This window comes from Giraffa tippelskirchi, chromosome 8 (assembly GCF_054371585.1).
Source record: "Giraffa tippelskirchi isolate mGirTip1 chromosome 8, T2T-mGirTip1v1.2.pri, whole genome shotgun sequence".
Classification (NCBI taxonomy): Eukaryota; Metazoa; Chordata; class Mammalia; order Artiodactyla; family Giraffidae; genus Giraffa; species Giraffa tippelskirchi.
Window position 1 is genome coordinate 66,313,019 of NC_137282.1, and position 24,554 is coordinate 66,337,572.

Consider the following 24,554-nt stretch of genomic DNA (forward strand, 5'->3'; position numbering starts at 1 on the left):
TGCTGAGGATTGTGGGGACCCTCACTCAGTTTGCAGCACGTTGTAGCCATCCCTGTCCTCTCAATACCTCCCTTGAAACTCAGCTTGTGAGCTCCTTTGGAGCAGCGTGGCCCACCTGCAACGCTGCAACGGAAGAGACACAGCTGACAGTGAAACAGCAGCTTAGATCTGACGGCCGGAAAGCTCTGTCAAAAGGGACCTCCCTCTTCACACCGTAGAGGCTCTAGGAGCCGCCAGGGTTTCGGAACCAGTGCTGGGGCCAAAAGGACTCCACAGCTGTTTTCCTTCCTGGGGAGGGTTCTGGCTCGAGTGGGAATGGCTCAAGTCTCCTAAGGTTCTGAAAGCCCACTGTGTGCAGATTCACGGTACACAGAGAGCAGAAGGTGGAGTCCTGTCCTGGAGGTGGTCACAGCTCACGGATGAGCCAGGCAGGCAGGCAGGCAGGGCATGAGAACACCTGAGCTGCCTTGATGAGTCAATGGTGTGGGGGCAGAGGAAGAGAAGCCGGTCTGCTCCCTCGTGTGGTGCCCAGGGCAGGTTGTCCCCAGAGGAATCCCTTACGACAGTGAGGACTATCACGGCTGTTTCCCAAGGGGTTCTGTCAGTGCGTGTCTTCCCCGGAGCGGTCAGGCCGTCTCTAAAATACACTGGCCATGGGCATTGCCTCTCCTTGGAACTTCCCATCTGTTTCTCTTTTTTATGGAACAGTGAATTTCTAGAGGGGTTCTGGGCCACAAGGATGTTGGGTCATTTTCTAGCCTTCTGTCATGAAGAACGCTTTCCTGGGCGTTGGGGTGGTTTGTTGTAACAGCTCCCTTTCTTGGCTTCTTTTGGGAGCTGGTGCAACAAGAGGAGCTCAGCCTCTGCCTTCTGGCTGAGATGGCACCCTTCAAACAGCAATGCCTGCCTGGAGATAATGATGGCATTTGCCAAAAGGGCTTCGTTTGGCACGTGGTATCTTGAAAGGACGTACAACGTCCTTTCAGATATCAAAGGCTAGTTCAAAGGACATAAACATGAGAACTCTCCAGTGGAGTCTTACAGTAGGTGGAGCGTCCGAAAAAAACTGCTTCAGTCATTTCACTGAGAGTCATTGATTGGGGACACCAAGAATATAGGAAGGAATGCAGAAAGAAAAGATGAAATTGTGTTCAGGATCGGGCGGAGGGATGAACAGGGCGTGCTTGCCTTGAATCCAGGCTTTGTTGGGGGGTGGGGCATAAAGATGGAACGGGTCTGAAACTACAAAGTGGTGATGGTAACACAGTATCACCAGAGTTACACAACAGTGTTCCCAAATTGCAACAATGATGAAAAAGTTTACTAATCCCAACTTAACCAACAAAAATACAGGAAACCATGCAAAAAAGAAAACATCACCAGAAAGGTGGAAACAAACCAAACGCAAAGCAGTTCGGGGGAAAGGAACTCCATGTCCCCTGGGGGCAGACCGAGTTGACGGCGTCCACGGTGAGCAGACAGGGATGGAGGCTGCAGAGCCGACCGCTCCCCTGGACGTGGTGTTTCCGGCAAGGGCTCTGGGTCTCTGTCCAGAGCGGGGGCTCGTTCTCCCTGCAGGGGTGGGTGAGTCATCGTGGGCGTCTGGGTGTTGCGCGGGAGCCAGGGCAGGCTCTCCCTGCCGAGGCGGTGACTCCTCCTCTGCCTCGGGTTCTCCTGCCAAAGGCCGAGCAGGTAGAGGTGCACGTGGAGGTGGAGGTTCTGGCTGAGGGGGTGGGACATCAGTGCCTGGGGCTGGGGGTCCTGCAGGCACGGAGATCCGATCTGCCCGGTGTGCTGGCCAGTACCCAGCTGGCCTGGTGTCTCTGCGAGGGCAAGTCTCGGTTCTCCATCTGCCCTCGGTGGATCCCTGGGTCCTGCACCTGGAGCCACCACCTCTGTAGGGACAGGTCTGGGAAGTGGAGCCTGGTTCCAGTTGGAGGCCAGTGCTAGAGCTGTGGGAGAAGCATCGTTTGCCCGCAGGCCAGCCTTGGCATGTGCGTATCCCGGGACAGAAAGCTTCCAAGAGATTCCCAAAGAATACCCAGGGTCGGATGTCTTTTGGGACTGAAGTGTGCAAGATGGGGGGCGGGGGGTGTGAGGCCAGCGCTTGCTGCAGGCCCAGCAGCAGCTTTCGGGGACTCGTCCCTGTGTAGCTCAGCACCCCCTCCGCACACACTCCCGTACACCAGCCCCAGCGTCCTCACCTCTGTGCTCTGGCGTGCTGGGCTCCAGGTCCTCCTGCTGCCTCAGAGGCCGGGGTTCTCGGGACTCTGGGTCGGAGCCGGGTGTGCTGAGCTCCGTGGCAGCCTCAGACTGGGCCGCCGGGTGTATCCTGGGCGGTGTCTCGGCAGCAGGCCTTCCCCGCCTCCGCTTCGCCCCCGGTGGGGCTGATGCCTCCGTGGGCACGCTCACCTGGAGCCTGCACTGGGCCTCACGGGCGGGGGGGTGGTGCTCCGACCCCTCCCTCCGGGAGCTGGATGGGGTGTCCCCGTCCTCGGCCTCATCACGTGGGAAGCTCTGCAACGACAGTGACCGTCAGCCAGCCATGCTGGGAGTTTTCCGAGCTGGGCCTGGCCAGTGGAGCCGCTGCTTCGGCCTGCTCGAACTTCTCTGCCCAGAAGGGTCAGAGACGTGTGTCTGCTCAGATCCCCACCCGGGAGGAAAGAGACCCACCTGAGGGTGTGAGGTCAGCCTGGGCGGCCGGCCCTGCCCGCACTCTCCCCATCCCGCCCAGCATGCTCTCCCCTGGGGTGTGGACACAACTTGTCCACAGGCTTCTGACCCCACATCCACCTGGGCTTCCTTGAGGGAGACACACCCCGAGAAACCCGCATCCACACACACAGGCAAAGGACCCGGTGTTTCCGGGTGGCATGGGAGAGGTGGCCTGGCCCGGCCTGGGGCTCCCCGTGTTACCTTTCTGTTTCTCCGGGCAAAGGGCCAGAGGCGTCTCGGGGGTGCCCTGAGCCAACGTCGACAGGGTGCCCACGCACACTGCCTGTGAGCTCTCCTGAGGCCCCGGCCTCTGGGCAGGGGCAAACAGCAGAACATCTCGGCAGCAAGTGATCTGGCTGGGGGCTCCTCTCCGCTCTCGAGGCCTGGATACCCGGGTTGCGGGTTCTGTTGGGTTCTGTTGCCGGCAGGTGACATCATTTCCTGGGGTTCGTGCTGAGGTCCCTTCCCCAAAACTTCCCAAGGGAATCTCTGGGTTTCTGACTGCTCGACCACCACCCTTAAGCCATGTGCAGGCACAGTGACACCCACCCAGCCCAGCCGACAGCCCTGGGGAGGCCTGGGTGCAGCCAGGGCCTGAGCTCCGAGGGCCCCGCTGCTCTCAGACCAGGCTCCTTCTTCTCATAAGTGGTGTGGCCCTGGACAAGCATATGCCCCTCAGGGTTTCCCCAGTCTCTCCATCTGCAGAGTGGCGGTCATTCTCCCATCTGCTTCCTAGGTCTGTCGGCCTACGAGCAGCTCCATGCCTTTCCACCTGGGGCCGATATCACGTGGAGCGTGTGCGCTGAGACTTCAGAAAGAAAGATTCCTTCCTGGGCTGACACAGCACAGAATGGGGCAGAACGAGGCCTGGATGTGCCGTGGTACCCAGGAAAAGGCACTCCCCCTCCTGACTGTTTTGAGACCCCGCATCCAAGTTGGAGGACCGAAAGGAAGACTCGAAGGTCTCCCTCTCTTATAGAAGAGAGTGGCCAACTTTCTGGTCCTCTGTTTCCATTGAGATTCTGTTCAAGTGTCCCAGCTCGGCTTCTGCGGGTGGCTGAGCTTCTAATGGCTCCCTGCGTTCTTGTCTTTTCCTCTCCAAACCTTCCGTCCTTTTCCCCCTTCTGGGGTGGATGGGCGCTGTCATTGCTTCTACCTTCGAGACAGATTGATGAAAAGTCTGGACCATCGACTCCTTTCCTCTCTTTGGTTCCGTGTCTCTCTCTGGCTGTGTCCCTCTCTTTTCCTTTCTCAATTCAGTCTGTGTCTTCCTCTTTCTCTCTCGTGTGTGGACGGATGGATGCTAGGAATGCACATGTATATGATTAGATGAGGGTTATGTTTTAGGGATAGGTTAGAGGGAGAGAAAGGCTTTAGGTCGGAGTTGGTCATGGGGGAAGGGTCAAGGGTGGTGGTGGTGTTTCTTGGACTCTGAGTGCTGTGCATTCTTCGTCTCTTTCCATATGAACCCCTTCTCAGATACACCACTTGCAAGGAGTCTCTCGTGTTCCGTTTCCTCTCTTTTGCATTTGTGAATGCTTAGCTTCTCTGTTGTGAAGAGGTTCCATTGGATGGAAACCCATTGGTGTACTTCGTGTACCTCTTTCCCTTACTTGAAGAGACCCATTTCTACCTCCGCCCAGCAAATGGCAAGGAGACTCTGATGTTAAGGAGCCTTTGACCTACGCTTCTTTCTAGCTATCTCATGACATCAGCCTTTAGGGTGAGGTTTTCCCCGATATTGAGGTGGTCTGAGATCAAAACCAATAGCGTTCTTCAGATGTAGCTGTCTGGTTTTCCCATGGACATGTATTGAAGAGGCTTTCTTGTTCCCATTTGGATATTCTCCCCTTCTGTGTCAGAGATGAGTTGAGCATGGATGCTGGGGTCTGTGTCTGGACCCTCAACTTTATTCCATCGATCTGGATCTGTGTGTGTTGTTGTATTCCCAATAGCATACTGTCCGGCTCCTGCTGCTGCTGCTGCGGCTAAGTCACTTCAGTCGTGTCTGACTCTGCGCGACCCCATGGCCTGCAGCCTACCAGGCTCCTCCGTCCAGGGCATTTTCCAGGCAAGAGTACTGGAGTGGGTCGCCATTGCCTTCTCCGATACTCTCCTGAGGATCCTAGTTTGGTCGTCTAATTTCCTTTCACACAACCTTGGATGCCCGTATCGGGGCTTTTTCGTCGGATTGTATTGACAATTTAGGCTCTTTTCTGTTTCCGTACCCCTTTTGCAATTCTTGGTTGGGTGCGAAAATGCATTGGCATTTTGGGAGGAATAGCATCGAAGCTGTGGATTGCCTTGTGGGGCTGGGATATCATTTTCCAAATAGGAATTCTTTCAAGCCCTGAGCACAGCTTCTCTTTCCAGGGATTGGTGTGGGCTTGATCTTCCTTCTTCCATCTCTCGCCGTTTTGTGAGAACAGGTCCTTCCTTCCCTTCTGGGTTAGATGGACCCGTGGGGATCACTTCAGTGAATGGCATTGTCAGTGGGGGCGATAATTCCCTTCTCATTGGAAGACTTTGCTGTGAGTATTAGAAATGCAAGTGATTTCTCTTCCCCTTCCTCCCTGTCCATCTCTCAGAGCCACCGGGAAACAGAGGCCTCACCCAGGGTCACACAGGCCTGAGGAGGTACAACTAGACTGTTGATTCTTCAGGCCCTCAGTGCTGGACATCATCCGGGATACTCTGTGTGTGTCTTCCTCAGTCTGGTGTCCCTTCAGACCTTTCCCTAGTTTTCACAGGCTTGTTGTGTTGGTGTTCTTTGTCTGTTTGGAGACACATCCTTGATAAGCTTTGTGTTTCCACTCATTCGTCTCGCGATGTATGACCTGTCTTTTGCTTTTGTACTGAGGTCTTTCCCACAGTAGATATCTTTGATTTTGCAAAGTCCACTGTATTCTCCTGGTTTTTTTTGTGGACTGCCTTTTAGTTTTGTGTGTGAAGACTCAAAGCACGTGTCCGGTTTCTGCTCATTGTTCCTCTAGATTTGTGACAAGTTTTCATGGAATGTTTGTCTATGGATAACTGGAAGTGAACTCGGTGTAAGGTGTCAAGTCTCCATCTCCATTCATGTCATCCCCTGCAGTTTCCAATACCCTGTTCCTGAGTGGTTTTGGAGACCTTGTGGGAAGTTTGCTTGCATTGGAGTTTGCGTTTCCACCTTGATTAACTTCACACTGTTCTGCCCTCAGGGACACTGTCAAGGGGGAGTGAGGAGCAGCCTGCACTTCCAGCAGTGACCACACGGTGGGGCGAGTGGTGCTCTCCCCTCTGGGAGCCCCAGGCCACAGGCATCCCAGTGAGGAGCCAGCTCTGTGCTCAGCTGAAAGGAGTTAGTCTCTCAGGAGCCTCTGAGCCCTTCCGTTTGGATCACCCAGGGTGGGCATTTACTGTGACAGAACAAATTGCCCTGAATTCCATGGACGGAAGAGCCTGGCTGTGTAGAGATCGTGAGTTGCCGTGAATCAGACACAACTGAGGACACAAAAATTCAATAGATTAAAACACTTTTTGGGGGCGGGGGGGGAGTGAAAGGGGGTGATGTGGGTTTTTTTGTCTTATAAAATAGCCAAGGGGAATCTAGTTTAAACCTAAATTCACATATATGGGATAGGTATAGCTCTCCGTCACCCTATTAAAAAAACTACTAAACTTTTCTGAAAGTTTATTTTGTAGCTTCCTTGAGCACTTCATTGTGAAGCATTTTTTTTTTTTTCTGAGACTTTGGCCTCATTAAAAAGTACGGTTTGCCTTTACTGGATAATTTTGTTCATTGGTTTCTTAGGGAATCTTGGTAATATTTGAGTTTCCTGGGGAGTATGGTCACATGACCTGGCCCTGGCCAATCGGTGGCTTCCACCTCCTTGGCCACTGTGATTGGCTCCGGACTGGGGCAGTGCCCAATCGGGGCTGAGGGCCGGGCCTCACGTTAGAAGCCAGGGGAAGAGGAGCTCTCGTCCTGCTCGGGTAGGGGAAGGGGTGGGGCCGGGGGAGGTCAGGCTCCAGCAGTGGGAGGGGCGTGAGGTCCGCCTGCGGCAGTTGGTGACCTTCCTGCTCCCCTCAGGGCAGAGCCGCCGGCGTGAGAATGAGGGCGCTGCTGAGCCCAGGGGCTGGGATGGCCTGTTGCTGCTGTGGTCCCAGAGCTCCACCCGAGACCTGAGGGAAGCCGTCTGCCCGTGTGTCCTCTCCCGCTTGTCTGTCAGCTTGTTTGAAACATGCTGGGTTTTCTGCCCAGCTGGCTAAGGGGAGTCCCTGGAAATGCAAGGGTGTGGGTTTTGGCAGACTTCAGGGAAGACATGCCAGATGAGCCTGGGAGACTCCAGCTTAATCTGGATTCAGGAGATATCTCTTCGGGCCAGCTAGTAATTGTAGGATAAGCCTAATGAGTCTTCACAGGATGAAGAGAGTAACGTGCCAAGGTAGCAATCGATGTCCTCATTCGAGAGGATGAAGCTGGTGCTCAGAGAAGGGGGGAACTTGGCCAGAGCAAGGAGGTGTGCACCCAGACAGAACCCCCAGATCCGGCCATTGGAGCTCAGGGAGGCCACTGGTGTGGCTTGTCCCTGTGGCAGGGGCCGAGGCATGCAGCCCACCCTGATTCCTGCGGGGGCCTGACTTGGGAAGTGCCATCTGGTAGCTTTGAGACTCACCAAACCAAATTGCACTGGAGAGAGGAAGGACACCTTCCTTCATCCACCCCCCACCCCCGCCGGATTCCCACATACCCTGACCCCTTTCTCTGGATTTCGGAGCCATTTCCAGAGTCCCGCTCATATGACCTCATTCGAAGTGCACTGTGGACGAGCTGCCATCTGCAGCTGCTACCACAGAAGCCAAGGGCTTTAGCTCCCGAGTACCTCCCTTCCTTTGGAACTTGGGGGCCCTCTGCTCCCCACTTGCACACCACAGACCTTTGCTGAGGATTGTGGGGACCCTCACTCAGTTTGCAGCACGTTGTAGGCATCCCTGTCCTCTCAATACCTCCCTTGAAACTCAGCTTGTGAGCTCCTTTGGAGCAGCGTGGCCCACCTGCAACACTGCAACGGAAGAGACACAGCTGACAGTGAAACAGCAGCTTAGATCTGACGGCCGGAAAGCTCTGTCAAAAGGGACCTCCCTCTTCACACCGTAGAGGCTCTAGGAGCCGCCAGGGTTTCGGAACCAGTGCTGGGGCCAAAAGGACTCCACAGCTGTTTTCCTTCCTGGGGAGGGTTCTGGCTCGAGTGGGAATGGCTCAAGTCTCCTAAGGTTCTGAAAGCCCACTGTGTGCAGATTCACGGTACACAGAGAGCAGAAGGTGGAGTCCTGTCCTGGAGGTGGTCACAGCTCACGGATGAGCCAGGCAGGCAGGCAGGCAGGGCATGAGAACACCTGAGCTGCCTTGATGAGTCAATGGTGTGGGGGCAGAGGAAGAGAAGCCGGTCTGCTCCCTCGTGTGGTGCCCAGGGCAGGTTGTCCCCAGAGGAATCCCTTACGACAGTGAGGACTATCACGGCTGTTTCCCAAGGGGTTCTGTCAGTGCGTGTCTTCCCCGGAGCGGTCAGGCCGTCTCTAAAATACACTGGCCATGGGCATTGCCTCTCCTTGGAACTTCCCATCTGTTTCTCTTTTTTATGGAACAGTGAATTTCTAGAGGGGTTCTGGGCCACAAGGATGTTGGGTCATTTTCTAGCCTTCTGTCATGAAGAACGCTTTCCTGGGCGTTGGGGTGGTTTGTTGTAACAGCTCCCTTTCTTGGCTTCTTTTGGGAGCTGGTGCAACAAGAGGAGCTCAGCCTCTGCCTTCTGGCTGAGATGGCACCCTTCAAACAGCAATGCCTGCCTGGAGATAATGATGGCATTTGCCAAAAGGGCTTCGTTTGGCACGTGGTATCTTGAAAGGACGTACAACGTCCTTTCAGATATCAAAGGCTAGTTCAAAGGACATAAACATGAGAACTCTCCAGTGGAGTCTTACAGTAGGTGGAGCGTCCGAAAAAAACTGCTTCAGTCATTTCACTGAGAGTCATTGATTGGGGACACCAAGAATATAGGAAGGAATGCAGAAAGAAGAGATGAAATTGTGTTCAGGATCGGGTGGAGGGATGAACAGGGCGTGCTTGCCTTGAATCCAGGCTTTGTTGGGGGGTGGGGCATAAAGATGGAACGGGTCTGAAACTACAAAGTGGTGATGGTAACACAGTATCACCAGAGTTACACAACAGTGTTCCCAAATTGCAACAATGATGAAAAAGTTTACTAATCCCAACTTAACCAACAAAAATACAGGAAACCATGCAAAAAAGAAAACATCACCAGAAAGGTGGAAACAAACCAAACGCAAAGCAGTTCGGGGGAAAGGAACTCCATGTCCCCTGGGGGCAGACCGAGTTGACGGCGTCCACGGTGAGCAGACAGGGATGGAGGCTGCAGAGCCGACCGCTCCCCTGGACGTGGTGTTTCCGGCAAGGGCTCTGGGTCTCTGTCCAGAGCGGGGGCTCGTTCTCCCTGCAGGGGTGGGTGAGTCATCGTGGGCGTCTGGGTGTTGCGCGGGAGCCAGGGCAGGCTCTCCCTGCCGAGGCGGTGACTCCTCCTCTGCCTCGGGTTCTCCTGCCAAAGGCCGAGCAGGTAGAGGTGCACGTGGAGGTGGAGGTTCTGGCTGAGGGGGTGGGACATCAGTGCCTGGGGCTGGGGGTCCTGCAGGCACGGAGATCCGATCTGCCCGGTGTGCTGGCCAGTACCCAGCTGGCCTGGTGTCTCTGCGAGGGCAAGTCTCGGTTCTCCATCTGCCCTCGGTGGATCCCTGGGTCCTGCACCTGGAGCCACCACCTCTGTAGGGACAGGTCTGGGAAGTGGAGCCTGGTTCCAGTTGGAGGCCAGTGCTAGAGCTGTGGGAGAAGCATCGTTTGCCCGCAGGCCAGCCTTGGCATGTGCGTATCCCGGGACAGAAAGCTTCCAAGAGATTCCCAAAGAATACCCAGGGTCGGATGTCTTTTGGGACTGAAGTGTGCAAGATGGGGGGCGGGGGGTGTGAGGCCAGCGCTTGCTGCAGGCCCAGCAGCAGCTTTCGGGGACTCGTCCCTGTGTAGCTCAGCACCCCCTCCGCACACACTCCCGTACACCAGCCCCAGCGTCCTCACCTCTGTGCTCTGGCGTGCTGGGCTCCAGGTCCTCCTGCTGCCTCAGAGGCCGGGGTTCTCGGGACTCTGGGTCGGAGCCGGGTGTGCTGAGCTCCGTGGCAGCCTCAGACTGGGCCGCCGGGTGTATCCTGGGCGGTGTCTCGGCAGCAGGCCTTCCCCGCCTCCGCTTCGCCCCCGGTGGGGCTGATGCCTCCGTGGGCACGCTCACCTGGAGCCTGCACTGGGCCTCACGGGCGGGGGGGTGGTGCTCCGACCCCTCCCTCCGGGAGCTGGATGGGGTGTCCCCGTCCTCGGCCTCATCACGTGGGAAGCTCTGCAACGACAGTGACCGTCAGCCAGCCATGCTGGGAGTTTTCCGAGCTGGGCCTGGCCAGTGGAGCCGCTGCTTCGGCCTGCTCGAACTTCTCTGCCCAGAAGGGTCAGAGACGTGTGTCTGCTCAGATCCCCACCCGGGAGGAAAGAGACCCACCTGAGGGTGTGAGGTCAGCCTGGGCGGCCGGCCCTGCCCGCACTCTCCCCATCCCGCCCAGCATGCTCTCCCCTGGGGTGTGGACACAACTTGTCCGCAGGCTTCTGACCCCACATCCACCTGGGCTTCCTTGAGGGAGACACACCCCGAGAAACCCGCATCCACACACACAGGCAAAGGACCCGGTGTTTCCGGGTGGCATGGGAGAGGTGGCCTGGCCCGGCCTGGGGCTCCCCGTGTTACCTTTCTGTTTCTCCGGGCAAAGGGCCAGAGGCGTCTCGGGGGTGCCCTGAGCCAACGTCGACAGGGTGCCCACGCACACTGCCTGTGAGCTCTCCTGAGGCCCCGGCCTCTGGGCAGGGGCAAACAGCAGAACATCTCGGCAGCAAGTGATCTGGCTGGGGGCTCCTCTCCGCTCTCGAGGCCTGGATACCCGGGTTGCGGGTTCTGTTGGGTTCTGTTGCCGGCAGGTGACATCATTTCCTGGGGTTCGTGCTGAGGTCCCTTCCCCAAAACTTCCCAAGGGAATCTCTGGGTTTCTGACTGCTCGACCACCACCCTTAAGCCATGTGCAGGCACAGTGACACCCACCCAGCCCAGCCGACAGCCCTGGGGAGGCCTGGGTGCAGCCAGGGCCTGAGCTCCGAGGGCCCCGCTGCTCTCAGACCAGGCTCCTTCTTCTCATAAGTGATGTGGCCCTGGACAAGCATATGCCCCTCAGGGTTTCCCCAGTCTCTCCATCTGCAGAGTGGCGGTCATTCTCCCATCTGCTTCCTAGGTCTGTCGGCCTACGAGCAGCTCCATGCCTTTCCACCTGGGGCCGATATCACGTGGAGCGTGTGCGCTGAGACTTCAGAAAGAAAGATTCCTTCCTGGGCTGACACAGCACAGAATGGGGCAGAACGAGGCCTGGATGTGCCGTGGTACCCAGGAAAAGGCACTCCCCCTCCTGACTGTTTTGAGACCCCGCATCCAAGTTGGAGGACCGAAAGGAAGACTCGAAGGTCTCCCTCTCTTATAGAAGAGAGTGGCCAACTTTCTGGTCCTCTGTTTCCATTGAGATTCTGTTCAAGTGTCCCAGCTCGGCTTCTGCGGGTGGCTGAGCTTCTAATGGCTCCCTGCGTTCTTGTCTTTTCCTCTCCAAACCTTCCGTCCTTTTCCCCCTTCTGGGGTGGATGGGCGCTGTCATTGCTTCTACCTTCGAGACAGATTGATGAAAAGTCTGGACCATCGACTCCTTTCCTCTCTTTGGTTCCGTGTCTCTCTCTGGCTGTGTCCCTCTCTTTTCCTTTCTCAATTCAGTCTGTGTCTTCCTCTTTCTCTCTCGTGTGTGGACGGATGGATGCTAGGAATGCACATGTATATGATTAGATGAGGGTTATGTTTTAGGGATAGGTTAGAGGGAGAGAAAGGCTTTAGGTCGGAGTTGGTCATGGGGGAAGGGTCAAGGGTGGTGGTGGTGTTTCTTGGACTCTGAGTGCTGTGCATTCTTCGTCTCTTTCCATATGAACCCCTTCTCAGATACACCACTTGCAAGGAGTCTCTCGTGTTCCGTTTCCTCTCTTTTGCATTTGTGAATGCTTAGCTTCTCTGTTGTGAAGAGGTTCCATTGGATGGAAACCCATTGGTGTACTTCGTGTACCTCTTTCCCTTACTTGAAGAGACCCATTTCTACCTCCGCCCAGCAAATGGCAAGGAGACTCTGATGTTAAGGAGCCTTTGACCTACGCTTCTTTCTAGCTATCTCATGACATCAGCCTTTAGGGTGAGGTTTTCCCCGATATTGAGGTGGTCTGAGATCAAAACCAATAGCGTTCTTCAGATGTAGCTGTCTGGTTTTCCCATGGACATGTATTGAAGAGGCTTTCTTGTTCCCATTTGGATATTCTCCCCTTCTGTGTCAGAGATGAGTTGAGCATGGATGCTGGGGTCTGTGTCTGGACCCTCAACTTTATTCCATCGATCTGGATCTGTGTGTGTTGTTGTATTCCCAATAGCATAGTGTCCGGCTCCTGCTGCTGCTGCTGCGGCTAAGTCACTTCAGTCGTGTCTGACTCTGCGCGACCCCATGGCCTGCAGCCTACCAGGCTCCTCCGTCCAGGGCATTTTCCAGGCAAGAGTACTGGAGTGGGTCGCCATTGCCTTCTCCGATACTCTCCTGAGGATCCTAGTTTGGTCGTCTAATTTCCTTTCACACAACCTTGGATGTCCGTATCGGGGCTTTTTCGTCGGATTGTATTGACAATTTAGGCTCTTTTCTGTTTCCGTACCCCTTTTGCAATTCTTGGTTGGGTGCGAAAATGCATTGGCATTTTGGGAGGAATAGCATCGAAGCTGTGGATTGCCTTGTGGGGCTGGGATATCATTTTCCAAATAGGAATTCTTTCAAGCCCTGAGCACAGCTTCTCTTTCCAGGGATTGGTGTGGGCTTGATCTTCCTTCTTCCATCTCTCGCCGTTTTGTGAGAACAGGTCCTTCCTTCCCTTCTGGGTTAGATGGACCCGTGGGGATCACTTCAGTGAATGGCATTGTCAGTGGGGGTGATAATTCCCTTCTCATTGGAAGACTTTGCTGTGAGTATTAGAAATGCAAGTGATTTCTCTTCCCCTTCCTCCCTGTCCATCTCTCAGAGCCACCGGGAAACAGAGGCCTCACCCAGGGTCACACAGGCCTGAGGAGGTACAACTAGACTGTTGATTCTTCAGGCCCTCAGTGCTGGACATCATCCGGGATACTCTGTGTGTGTCTTCCTCAGTCTGGTGTCCCTTCAGACCTTTCCCTAGTTTTCACAGGCTTGTTGTGTTGGTGTTCTTTGTCTGTTTGGAGACACATCCTTGATAAGCTTTGTGTTTCCACTCATTCGTCTCGCGATGTATGACCTGTCTTTTGCTTTTGTACTGAGGTCTTTCCCACAGTAGATATCTTTGATTTTGCAAAGTCCACTGTATTCTCCTGGTTTTTTTTGTGGACTGCCTTTTAGTTTTGTGTGTGAAGACTCAAAGCACGTGTCCGGTTTCTGCTCATTGTTCCTCTAGATTTGTGACAAGTTTTCATGGAATGTTTGTCTATGGATAACTGGAAGTGAACTCGGTGTAAGGTGTCAAGTCTCCATCTCCATTCATGTCATCCCCTGCAGTTTCCAATACCCTGTTCCTGAGTGGTTTTGGAGACCTTGTGGGAAGTTTGCTTGCATTGGAGTTTGCGTTTCCACCTTGATTAACTTCACATTGTTCTGCCCTCAGGGACACTGTCAAGGGGGAGTGAGGAGCAGCCTGCACTTCCAGCAGTGACCACACGGTGGGGCGAGTGGTGCTCTCCCCTCTGGGAGCCCCAGGCCACAGGCATCCCAGTGAGGAGCCAGCTCTGTGCTCAGCTGAAAGGAGTTAGTCTCTCAGGAGCCTCTGAGCCCTTCCGTTTGGATCACCCAGGGTGGGCATTTACTGTGACAGAACAAATTGCCCTGAATTCCATGGACGGAAGAGCCTGGCTGTGTAGAGATCGTGAGTTGCCGTGAATCAGACACAACTGAGGACACAAAAATTCAATAGATTAAAACACTTTTTGGGGGCGGGGGGGAGTGAAAGGGGGTGATGTGGGTTTTTTTGTCTTATAAAATAGCCAAGGGGAATCTAGTTTAAACCTAAATTCACATATATGGGATAGGTATAGCTCTCCGTCACCCTATTAAAAAAACTACTAAACTTTTCTGAAAGTTTATTTTGTAGCTTCCTTGAGCACTTCATTGTGAAGCTTTTTTTTTTTTTTTCTGAGACTTTGGCCTCATTAAAAAGTACGGTTTGCCTTTACTGGATAATTTTGTTCATTGGTTTCTTAGGGAATCTTGGTAATATTTGAGTTTCCTGGGGAGTATGGTCACATGACCTGGCCCTGGCCAATCGGTGGCTTCCACCTCCTTGGCCACTGTGATTGGCTCCGGACTGGGGCAGTGCCCAATCGGGGCTGAGGGCCGGGCCTCACGTTAGAAGCCAGGGGAAGAGGAGCTCTCGTCCTGCTCGGGTAGGGGAAGGGGTGGGGCCGGGGGAGGTCAGGCTCCAGCAGTGGGAGGGGCGTGAGGTCGGCCTGCCGCAGTTGGTGACCTTCCTGCTCCCCTCAGGGCAGAGCCGCCGGCGTGAGAATGAGGGCCCTGCTGAGCCCAGGGGCTGGGATGGCCTGTTGCTGCTGTGGTCCCAGAGCTCCACCCGAGACCTGAGGGAAGCCGTCTGCCCGTGAGTCCTCTCCCGCTTGTCTGTCAGCTTGTTTGAAACATGCTGGGTTTTCTGCCCAGCTGGCTAAGGGGAGTCCCTGGAAATGCAAGGGTGTGGGTTTTGGCAGACTTCAGGGAAGACATGCCAGATGAGCCTGGGAGACTCCAGCTTAATCTGGATTCAGGAGATATCTCTTCGGGCCAGCTAGTAATTGTAGGATAAGCCTAATGAGTCTTCACAGGATGAAGAGAGTAACGTGCCAAGGTAGCAATCGATGTCCTCATTCGAGAGGATGAAGCTGGTGCTCAGAGAAGGGGGGAACTTGGCCAGAGCAAGGAGGTGTGCACCCAGACAGAACCCCAAGATCCGGCCATTGGAGCTCAGGGAGGCCACTGGTGTGGCTTGTCCCTGTGGCAGGGGCCGAGGCATGCAGCCCACCCTGATTCCTGCGGGGGCCTGACTTGGGAAGTGCCATCTGGTAGCTTTGAGACTCACCAAACCAAATTGCACTGGAGAGAGGAAGGACACCTTCCTTCATCCACCCCCCACCCCCGCCGGATTCCCACATACCCTGACCCCTTTCTCTGGATTTCGGAGCCATTTCCAGAGTCCCGCTCATATGACCTCATTCGAAGTGCACTGTGGACGAGCTGCCATCTGCAGCTGCTACCACAGAAGCCAAGGGCTTTAGCTCCCGAGTACCTCCCTTCCTTTGGAACTTGGGGGCCCTCTGCTCCCCACTTGCACACCACAGACCTTTGCTGAGGATTGTGGGGACCCTCACTCAGTTTGCAGCACGTTGTAGCCATCCCTGTCCTCTCAATACCTCCCTTGAAACTCAGCTTGTGAGCTCCTTTGGAGCAGCGTGGCCCACCTGCAACACTGCAACGGAAGAGACACAGCTGACAGTGAAACAGCAGCTTAGATCTGACGGCCGGAAAGCTCTGTCAAAAGGGACCTCCCTCTTCACACCGTAGAGGCTCTAGGAGCCGCCAGGGTTTCGGAACCAGTGCTGGGGCCAAAAGGACTCCACAGCTGTTTTCCTTCCTGGGGAGGGTTCTGGCTCGAGTGGGAATGGCTCAAGTCTCCTAAGGTTCTGAAAGCCCACTGTGTGCAGATTCACGGTACACAGAGAGCAGAAGGTGGAGTCCTGTCCTGGAGGTGGTCACAGCTCACGGATGAGCCAGGCAGGCAGGCAGGCAGGGCATGAGAACACCTGAGCTGCCTTGATGAGTCAATGGTGTGGGGGCAGAGGAAGAGAAGCCGGTCTGCTCCCTCGTGTGGTGCCCAGGGCAGGTTGTCCCCAGAGGAATCCCTTACGACAGTGAGGACTATCACGGCTGTTTCCCAAGGGGTTCTGTCAGTGCGTGTCTTCCCCGGAGCGGTCAGGCCGTCTCTAAAATACACTGGCCATGGGCATTGCCTCTCCTTGGAACTTCCCATCTGTTTCTCTTTTTTATGGAACAGTGAATTTCTAGAGGGGTTCTGGGCCACAAGGATGTTGGGTCATTTTCTAGCCTTCTGTCATGAAGAACGCTTTCCTGGGCGTTGGGGTGGTTTGTTGTAACAGCTCCCTTTCTTGGCTTCTTTTGGGAGCTGGTGCAACAAGAGGAGCTCAGCCTCTGCCTTCTGGCTGAGATGGCACCCTTCAAACAGCAATGCCTGCCTGGAGATAATGATGGCATTTGCCAAAAGGGCTTCGTTTGGCACGTGGTATCTTGAAAGGACGTACAACGTCCTTTCAGATATCAAAGGCTAGTTCAAAGGACATAAACATGAGAACTCTCCAGTGGAGTCTTACAGTAGGTGGAGCGTCCGAAAAAAACTGCTTCAGTCATTTCACTGAGAGTCATTGATTGGGGACACCAAGAATATAGGAAGGAATGCAGAAAGAAGAGATGAAATTGTGTTCAGGATCGGGCGGAGGGATGAACAGGGCGTGCTTGCCTTGAATCCAGGCTTTGTTGGGGGGTGGGGCATAAAGATGGAACGGGTCTGAAACTACAAAGTGGTGATGGTAACACAGTATCACCAGAGTTACACAACAGTGTTCCCAAATTGCAACAATGATGAAAAAGTTTACTAATCCCAACTTAACCAACAAAAATACAGGAAACCATGCAAAAAAGAAAACATCACCAGAAAGGTGGAAACAAACCAAATGCAAAGCAGTTCGGGGGAAAGGAACTCCATGTCCCCTGGGGGCAGACCGAGTTGACGGCGTCCACGGTGAGCAGACAGGGATGGAGGCTGCAGAGCCGACCGCTCCCCTGGACGTGGTGTTTCCGGCAAGGGCTCTGGGTCTCTGTCCAGAGCGGGGGCTCGTTCTCCCTGCAGGGGTGGGTGAGTCATCGTGGGCGTCTGGGTGTTGCGCGGGAGCCAGGGCAGGCTCTCCCTGCCGAGGCGGTGACTCCTCCTCTGCCTCGGGTTCTCCTGCCAAAGGCCGAGCAGGTAGAGGTGCACGTGGAGGTGGAGGTTCTGGCTGAGGGGGTGGGACATCAGTGCCTGGGGCTGGGGGTCCTGCAGGCACGGAGATCCGATCTGCCCGGTGTGCTGGCCAGTACCCAGCTGGCCTGGTGTCTCTGCGAGGGCAAGTCTCGGTTCTCCATCTGCCCTCGGTGGATCCCTGGGTCCTGCACCTGGAGCCACCACCTCTGTAGGGACAGGTCTGGGAAGTGGAGCCTGGTTCCAGTTGGAGGCCAGTGCTAGAGCTGTGGGAGAAGCATCGTTTGCCCGCAGGCCAGCCTTGGCATGTGCGTATCCCGGGACAGAAAGCTTCCAAGAGATTCCCAAAGAATACCCAGGGTCGGATGTCTTTTGGGACTGAAGTGTGCAAGATGGGGGGCGGGGGGTGTGAGGCCAGCGCTTGCTGCAGGCCCAGCAGCAGCTTTCGGGGACTCGTCCCTGTGTAGCTCAGCACCCCCTCCCCACACACTCCCGTACACCAGCCCCAGCGTCCTCACCTCTGTGCTCTGGCGTGCTGGGCTCCAGGTCCTCCTGCTGCCCCAGAGGCCGGGGTTCTCGGGACTCTGGGTCAGAGCCGGGTGTGCTGAGCTCCGTGGCAGCCTCAGACTGGGCCGCCGGGTGTATCCTGGGCGGTGTCTCGGCAGCAGGCCTTCCCCGCCTCCGCTTCGCCCCCGGTGGGGCTGATGCCTCCGTGGGCACGCTCACCTGGAGCCTGCACTGGGCCTCACGGGCGGGGGGGTGGTGCTCCGACCCCTCCCTCCGGGAGCTGGATGGGGTGTCCCCGTCCTCGGCCTCATCACGTGGGAAGCTCTGCAACGACAGTGACCGTCAGCCAGCCATGCTGGGAGTTTTCCGAGCTGGGCCTGGCCAGTGGAGCCGCTGCTTCGGCCTGCTCGAACTTCTCTGCCCAGAAGGGTCAGAGACGTGTGTCTGCTCAGATCCCCACCCGGGAGGAAAGAGACCCACCTGAGGGTGTGAGGTCAGCCTGGGCGGCCGGCCCTGCCCGCACTCTCCCCATCCCGCCCAGCATGCTCTCCCCTGGGGTGTGGACACAACTTGTCCGCAGGCTTCTGACCCCACATCCACCTGGGCTTCCTTGAGGGAGACACACCCCGAGAAACCCGCATCCACACACACAGGCAAAGGACCCGGTGTTTCCGGGTGGCATGGGAGAGGTGGCCTGGCCCGGCCTGGGGCTCCCCGTGTTACCTTTCTGTTTCTCCGGGCAAAGGGCCAGAGGCGTCTCGGGGGTGCCCTGAGCCAACGTCGACAGGGTGCCCACGCACACTGCCTGTGAGCTCTCCTGAGGCCCCGGCCTCTGGGCAGGGGCAAACAGCAGAACATCTCGGCAGCAAGTGATCTGGCTGGGGGCTCCTCTCCGCTCTCGAGGCCTGGATACCCGGGTTGCGGGTTCTGTTGGGTTCTGTTGCCGGCAGGTGACATCATTTCCTGGGGTTCGTGCTGAGGTCCCTTCCCCAAAACTTCCCAAGGGAATCTCTGGGTCTCTGACTGCTCGACCACCACCCTTAAGCCATGTGCAGGCACAGTGACACCCACCCAGCCCAGCCGACAGCCCTGGGGAGGCCTGGGTGCAGCCAGGGCCTGAGCTCCGAGGGCCCCGCTGCTCTCAGACCAGGCTCCTTCTTCTCATAAGTGGTGTGGCCCTGGACAAGCATATGCCCCTCAGGGTTTCCCCAGTCTCTCCATCTGCAGAGTGGCGGTCATTCTCCCATCTGCTTCCTAGGTCTGTCGGCCTACGAGCAGCTCCATGCCTTTCCACCTGGGGCCGATATCACGTGGAGCGTGTGCGCTGAGACTTCAGAAAGAAAGATTCCTTCCTGGGCTGACACAGCACAGAATGGGGCAGAACGAGGCCTGGATGTGCCGTGGTACCCAGGAAAAGGCACTCCCCCTCCTGACTGTTTTGAGACCCCGCATCCAAGTTGGAGGACCGAAAGGAAGACTCGAAGGTCTCCCTCTCTTATAGAAGAGAGTGGCCAACTTTCTGGTCCTCTGTTTCCATTGAGATTCTGTTCAAGTGTCCCAGCTCGGCTTCTGCGGGTGGCTGAGCTTCTAATGGCTCCCTGCGTTCTTGTCTTTTCCTCTCCAAACCTTCCGTCCTTTTCCCCCTTCTGGGGTGGATGGGCGCTGTCATTGCTTCTACCTTCGAGACAGATTGATGAAAAGTCTGGACCATCGACTCCTTTCCTCTCTTTGGTTCCGTGTCTCTCTCTGGCTGTGTCCCTCTCTTTTCCTTTCTCAATTCAGTCTGTGTCTTCCTCTTTCTCTCTCGTGTGTGGACGGATGGATGCTAGGAATGCACATGTATATGATTAGATGAGGGTTATGTTTTAGGGATAGGTTAGAGGGAGAGAAAGGCTTTAGGTCGGAGTTGGTCATGGGGGAAGGGTCAAGGGTGGTGGTGGTGTTTCTTGGACTCTGAGTGCTGTGCATTCTTCGTCTCTTTCCATATGAACCCCTTCTCAGATACACCACTTGCAAGGAGTCTCTCGTGTTCCGTTTCCTCTCTTTTGCATTTGTGAATGCTTGCTTAGCTTCTCTGTTGTGAAGAGGTTCCATTGGATGGAAACCCATTGGTGTACTTCGTGTACCTCTTTCCCTTACTTGAAGAGACCCATTTCTACCTCCGCCCAGCAAATGGCAAGGAGACTCTGATGTTAAGGAGCCTTTGACCTACGCTTCTTTCTAGCTATCTCATGACATCAGCCTTTAGGGTGAGGTTTTCCCCGATATTGAGGTGGTCTGAGATCAAAACCAATAGCGTTCTTCAGATGTAGCTGTCTGGTTTTCCCATGGACATGTATTGAAGAGGCTTTCTTGTTCCCATTTGGATATTCTCCCCTTCTGTGTCAGAGACGAGTTGAGCATGGATGCTGGGGTCTGTGTCTGGACCCTCAACTTTATTCCATCGATCTGGATCTGTGTGTGTTGTTGTATTCCCAATAGCATACTGTCCGGCTCCTGCTGCTGCTGCTGCGGCTAAGTCACTTCAGTCGTGTCTGACTCTGCGCGACCCCATGGCCTGCAGCCTACCAGGCTCCTCCGTCCAGGGCATTTTCCAGGCAAGAGTACTGGAGTGGGTCGCCATTGCCTTCTCCGATACTCTCCTGAGGATCCTAGTTTGGTCGTCTAATTTCCTTTCACACAACCTTGGATGTCCGTATCGGGGCTTTTTCGTCGGATTGTATTGACAATTTAGGCTCTTTTCTGTTTCCGTACCCCTTTTGCAATTCTTGGTTGGGTGCGAAAATGCATTGGCATTTTGGGAGGAATAGCATCGAAGCTGTGGATTGCCTTGTGGGGCTGGGATATCATTTTCCAAATAGGAATTCTTTCAAGCCCTGAGCACAGCTTCTCTTTCCAGGGATTGGTGTGGGCTTGATCTTCCTTCTTCCATCTCTCGCCGTTTTGTGAGAACAGGTCCTTCCTTCCCTTCTGGGTTAGATGGACCCGTGGGGATCACTTCAGTGAATGGCATTGTCAGTGGGGGTGATAATTCCCTTCTCATTGGAAGACTTTGCTGTGAGTATTAGAAATGCAAGTGATTTCTCTTCCCCTTCCTCCCTGTCCATCTCTCAGGGCCACCGGGAAACAGAGGCCTCACCCAGGGTCACACAGGCCTGAGGAGGTACAACTAGACTGTTGATTCTTCAGGCCCTCAGTGCTGGACATCATCCGGGATACTCTGTGTGTGTCTTCCTCAGTCTGGTGTCCCTTCAGACCTTTCCCTAGTTTTCACAGGCTTGTTGTGTTGGTGTTCTTTGTCTGTTTGGAGACACATCCTTGATAAGCTTTGTGTTTCCACTCATTCGTCTCGCGATGTATGACCTGTCTTTTGCTTTTGTACTGAGGTCTTTCCCACAGTAGATATCTTTGATTTTGCAAAGTCCACTGTATTCTCCTGGTTTTTTTTGTGGACTGCCTTTTAGTTTTGTGTGTGAAGACTCAAAGCACGTGTCTGGTTTCTGCTCATTGTTCCTCTAGATTTGTGACAAGTTTTCATGGAATGTTTGTCTAGGGATAACTGGAAGTGAACTCGGTGTAAGGTGTCAAGTCTCCATCTCCATTCATGTCATCCCCTGCAGTTTCCAATACCCTGTTCCTGAGTGGTTTTGGAGACCTTGTGGGAAGTTTGCTTGCATTGGAGTTTGCGTTTCCACCTTGATTAACTTCACACTGTTCTGCCCTCAGGGACACTGTCAAGGGGGAGTGAGGAGCAGCCTGCACTTCCAGCAGTGACCACACGGTGGGGCGAGTGCTGCTCTCCCCTCTGGGAGCCCCAGGCCACAGGCATCCCAGTGAGGAGCCAGCTCTGTGCTCAGCTGAAAGGAGTTAGTCTCTCAGGAGCCTCTGAGCCCTTCCGTTTGGATCACCCAGGGTGGGCATTTACTGTGACAGAACAAATTGCCCTGAATTCCATGGACGGAAGAGCCTGGCTGTGTAGAGATCGTGAGTTGCCGTGAATCAGACACAACTGAGGACACAAAAATTCAATAGATTAAAACACTTTTTGGGGGCGGGGGGGGGAGTGAAAGGGGGTGATGTGGGTTTTTTTGTCTTATAAAATAGCCAAGGGGAATCTAGTTTAAACCTAAATTCACATATATGGGATAGGTATAGCTCTCCGTCACCCTATTAAAAAAACTACTAAACTTTTCTGAAAGTTTATTTTGTAGCTTCCTTGAGCACTTCATTGTGAAGCATTTTTTTTTTTTTTCTGAGACTTTGGCCTCATTAAAAAGTACGGTTTGCCTTTACTGGATAATTTTGTTCATTGGTTTCTTAGGGAATCTTGGTAATATTTGAGTTTCCTGGGGAGTATGGTCACATGACCTGGCCCTGGCCAATCGGTGGCTTCCACCTCCTTGGCCACTGTGATTGGCTCCGGACTGGGGCAGTGCCCAATCGGGGCTGAGGGCCGGGCCTCACGTTAGAAGCCAGGGGAAGAGGAGCTCTCGTCCTGCTCGGGTAGGGGAAGGGGTGGGGCCGGGGGAGGTCAGGCTCCAGCAGTGGGAGGGGCGTGAGGTCCGCCTGCGGCAGTTGGTGACCTTCCTGCTCCCCTCAGGGCAGAGCCGCCGGCGTGAGAATGAGGGCGCTGCTGAGCCCAGGGGCTGGGATGGCCTGTTGCTGCTGTGGTCCCAGAGCTCCACCCGAGACCTGAGGGAAGCCGTCTGCCCGTGAGTCCTCTCCCGCTTGTCTGTCAGCTTGTTTGAAACATGCTGGGTTTTCTGCCCAGCTGGCTAAGGGGAGTCCCTGGAAATGCAAGGGTGTGGGTTTTGGCAGACTTCAGGGAAGACATGCCAGATGAGCCTGGGAGACTCCAGCTTAATCTGGATTCAGGAGATATCTCTTCGGGCCAGCTAGTAATTGTAGGATAAGCCTAATGAGTCTTCACAGGATGAAGAGAGTAACGTGCCAAGGTAGCAATCGATGTCCTCATTCGAGAGGATGAAGCTGGTGCTCAGAGAAGGGGGGAACTTGGCCAGAGCAAGGAGGTGTGCACCCAGACAGAACCCCAAGATCCGGCCATTGGAGCTCAGGGAGGCCACTGGTGTGGCTTGTCCCTGTGGCAGGGGCCGAGGCATGCAGCCCACCCTGATTCCTGCGGGGGCCTGACTTGGGAAGTGCCATCTGGTAGCTTTGAGACTCACCAAACCAAATTGCACTGGAGAGAGGAAGGACACCTTCCTTCATCCACCCCCCACCCCCGCCGGATTCCCACATACCCTGACCCCTTTCTCTGGATTTCGGAGCCATTTCCAGAGTCCCGCTCATATGACCTCATTCGAAGTGCACTGTGGACGAGCTGCCATCTGCAGCTGCTACCACAGAAGCCAAGGGCTTTAGCTCCCGAGTACCTCCCTTCCTTTGGAACTTGGGGGCCCTCTGCTCCCCACTTGCACACCACAGACCTTTGCTGAGGATTGTGGGGACCCTCACTCAGTTTGCAGCACGTTGTAGCCATCCCTGTCCTCTCAATACCTCCCTTGAAACTCAGCTTGTGAGCTCCTTTGGAGCAGCGTGGCCCACCTGCAACACTGCAACGGAAGAGACACAGCTGACAGTGAAACAGCAGCTTAGATCTGACGGCCGGAAAGCTCTGTCAAAAGGGACCTCCCTCTTCACACCGTAGAGGCTCTAGGAGCCGCCAGGGTTTCGGAACCAGTGCTGGGGCCAAAAGGACTCCACAGCTGTTTTCCTTCCTGGGGAGGGTTCTGGCTCGAGTGGGAATGGCTCAAGTCTCCTAAGGTTCTGAAAGCCCACTGTGTGCAGATTCACGGTACACAGAGAGCAGAAGGTGGAGTCCTGTCCGGGAGGTGGTCACAGCTCACGGATGAGCCAGGCAGGCAGGCAGGCAGGGCATGAGAACACCTGAGCTGCCTTGATGAGTCAATGGTGTGGGGGCAGAGGAAGAGAAGCCGGTCTGCTCCCTCGTGTGGTGCCCAGGGCAGGTTGTCCCCAGAGGAATCCCTTACGACAGTGAGGACTATCACGGCTGTTTCCCAAGGGGTTCTGTCAGTGCGTGTCTTCCCCGGAGCGGTCAGGCCGTCTCTAAAATACACTGGCCATGGGCATTTCCTCTCCTTGGAACTTCCCATCTGTTTCTCTTTTTTATGGAACAGTGAATTTCTAGAGGGGTTCTGGGCCACAAGGATGTTGGGTCATTTTCTAGCCTTCTGTCATGAAGAACGCTTTCCTGGGCGTTGGGGTGGTTTGTTGTAACAGCTCCCTTTCTTGGCTTCTTTTGGGAGCTGGTGCAACAAGAGGAGCTCAGCCTCTGCCTTCTGGCTGAGATGGCACCCTTCAAACAGCAATGCCTGCCTGGAGATAATGATGGCATTTGCCAAAAGGGCTTCGTTTGGCACGTGGTATCTTGAAAGGACGTACAACGTCCTTTCAGATATCAAAGGCTAGTTCAAAGGACATAAACATGAGAACTCTCCAGTGGAGTCTTACAGTAGGTGGAGCGTCCGAAAAAAACTGCTTCAGTCATTTCACTGAGAGTCATTGATTGGGGACACCAAGAATATAGGAAGGAATGCAGAAAGAAGAGATGAAATTGTGTTCAGGATCGGGCGGAGGGATGAACAGGGCGTGCTTGCCTTGAATCCAGGCTTTGTTGGGGGGTGGGGCATAAAGATGGAACGGGTCTGAAACTACAAAGTGGTGATGGTAACACAGTATCACCAGAGTTACACAACAGTGTTCCCAAATTGCAACAATGATGAAAAAGTTTACTAATCCCAACTTAACCAACAAAAATACAGGAAACCATGCAAAAAAGAAAACATCACCAGAAAGGTGGAAACAAACCAAATGCAAAGCAGTTCGGGGGAAAGGAACTCCATGTCCCCTGGGGGCAGACCGAGTTGACGGCGTCCACGGTGAGCAGACAGGGATGGAGGCTGCAGAGCCGACCGCTCCCCTGGACGTGGTGTTTCCGGCAAGGGCTCTGGGTCTCTGTCCAGAGCGGGGGCTCGTTCTCCCTGCAGGGGTGGGTGAGTCATCGTGGGCGTCTGGGTGTTGCGCGGGAGCCAGGGCAGGCTCTCCC

At 54.9% G+C, this 24,554-nt stretch overlaps 3 protein-coding genes across 3 annotated transcripts; all 3 read right to left on the reverse strand.

Moving 5' to 3' along the window:
• Positions 1–383: 383 nt before the first annotated feature.
• Positions 384–3,109, reverse strand: LOC145517265 (uncharacterized). The gene is made up of 3 exons (XM_081519540.1): positions 2,917–3,109; positions 2,205–2,517; positions 384–1,952 (listed from the first exon to the last, which is right to left on the reverse strand). Exons 1-3 carry the CDS (start codon positions 3,049–3,051, stop codon positions 1,324–1,326), a joined length of 1,077 nt encoding a protein of 358 aa, XP_081375666.1. The 5' UTR covers positions 3,052–3,109; the 3' UTR covers positions 384–1,323.
• A 5,827-nt stretch (positions 3,110–8,936) lies between these two features.
• LOC145517277 (uncharacterized) lies at positions 8,937–10,746 on the reverse strand. The gene is made up of 3 exons (XM_081519552.1): positions 10,554–10,746; positions 9,842–10,154; positions 8,937–9,589 (listed from the first exon to the last, which is right to left on the reverse strand). The coding sequence occupies exons 1-3, from the start codon at positions 10,686–10,688 to the stop codon at positions 8,961–8,963; spliced, it is 1,077 nt and encodes a 358-aa protein (XP_081375678.1). The 5' UTR covers positions 10,689–10,746; the 3' UTR covers positions 8,937–8,960.
• A 4,911-nt stretch (positions 10,747–15,657) lies between these two features.
• On the reverse strand, positions 15,658–18,360 carry LOC145517324 (uncharacterized). The gene is made up of 3 exons (XM_081519604.1): positions 18,191–18,360; positions 17,479–17,791; positions 15,658–17,226 (listed from the first exon to the last, which is right to left on the reverse strand). Exons 1-3 carry the CDS (start codon positions 18,323–18,325, stop codon positions 16,598–16,600), a joined length of 1,077 nt encoding a protein of 358 aa, XP_081375730.1. The 5' UTR covers positions 18,326–18,360; the 3' UTR covers positions 15,658–16,597.
• Between the last annotated feature and the right edge of the window lie 6,194 nt (positions 18,361–24,554).

Coding starts and splice junctions, on each gene's coding strand:
- LOC145517265 (XM_081519540.1), bottom strand. CDS start 3,051: ATGTTCTGCTGTTTGCCCCTGCCCAGAGGCCGGGGCCTCAGGAGAGCT. Junction 2,518..2,916: donor TTGCCCGGAGAAACAGAAAG/GTAACACGGGGA, acceptor CTGTCGTTGCAG/AGCTTCCCACGTGATGAGGC. Junction 1,953..2,204: donor CAGCACGCCAGAGCACAGAG/GTGAGGACGCTG, acceptor CTTCTCCCACAG/CTCTAGCACTGGCCTCCAAC.
- LOC145517277 (XM_081519552.1), bottom strand. CDS start 10,688: ATGTTCTGCTGTTTGCCCCTGCCCAGAGGCCGGGGCCTCAGGAGAGCT. Junction 10,155..10,553: donor TTGCCCGGAGAAACAGAAAG/GTAACACGGGGA, acceptor CTGTCGTTGCAG/AGCTTCCCACGTGATGAGGC. Junction 9,590..9,841: donor CAGCACGCCAGAGCACAGAG/GTGAGGACGCTG, acceptor CTTCTCCCACAG/CTCTAGCACTGGCCTCCAAC.
- LOC145517324 (XM_081519604.1), bottom strand. CDS start 18,325: ATGTTCTGCTGTTTGCCCCTGCCCAGAGGCCGGGGCCTCAGGAGAGCT. Junction 17,792..18,190: donor TTGCCCGGAGAAACAGAAAG/GTAACACGGGGA, acceptor CTGTCGTTGCAG/AGCTTCCCACGTGATGAGGC. Junction 17,227..17,478: donor CAGCACGCCAGAGCACAGAG/GTGAGGACGCTG, acceptor CTTCTCCCACAG/CTCTAGCACTGGCCTCCAAC.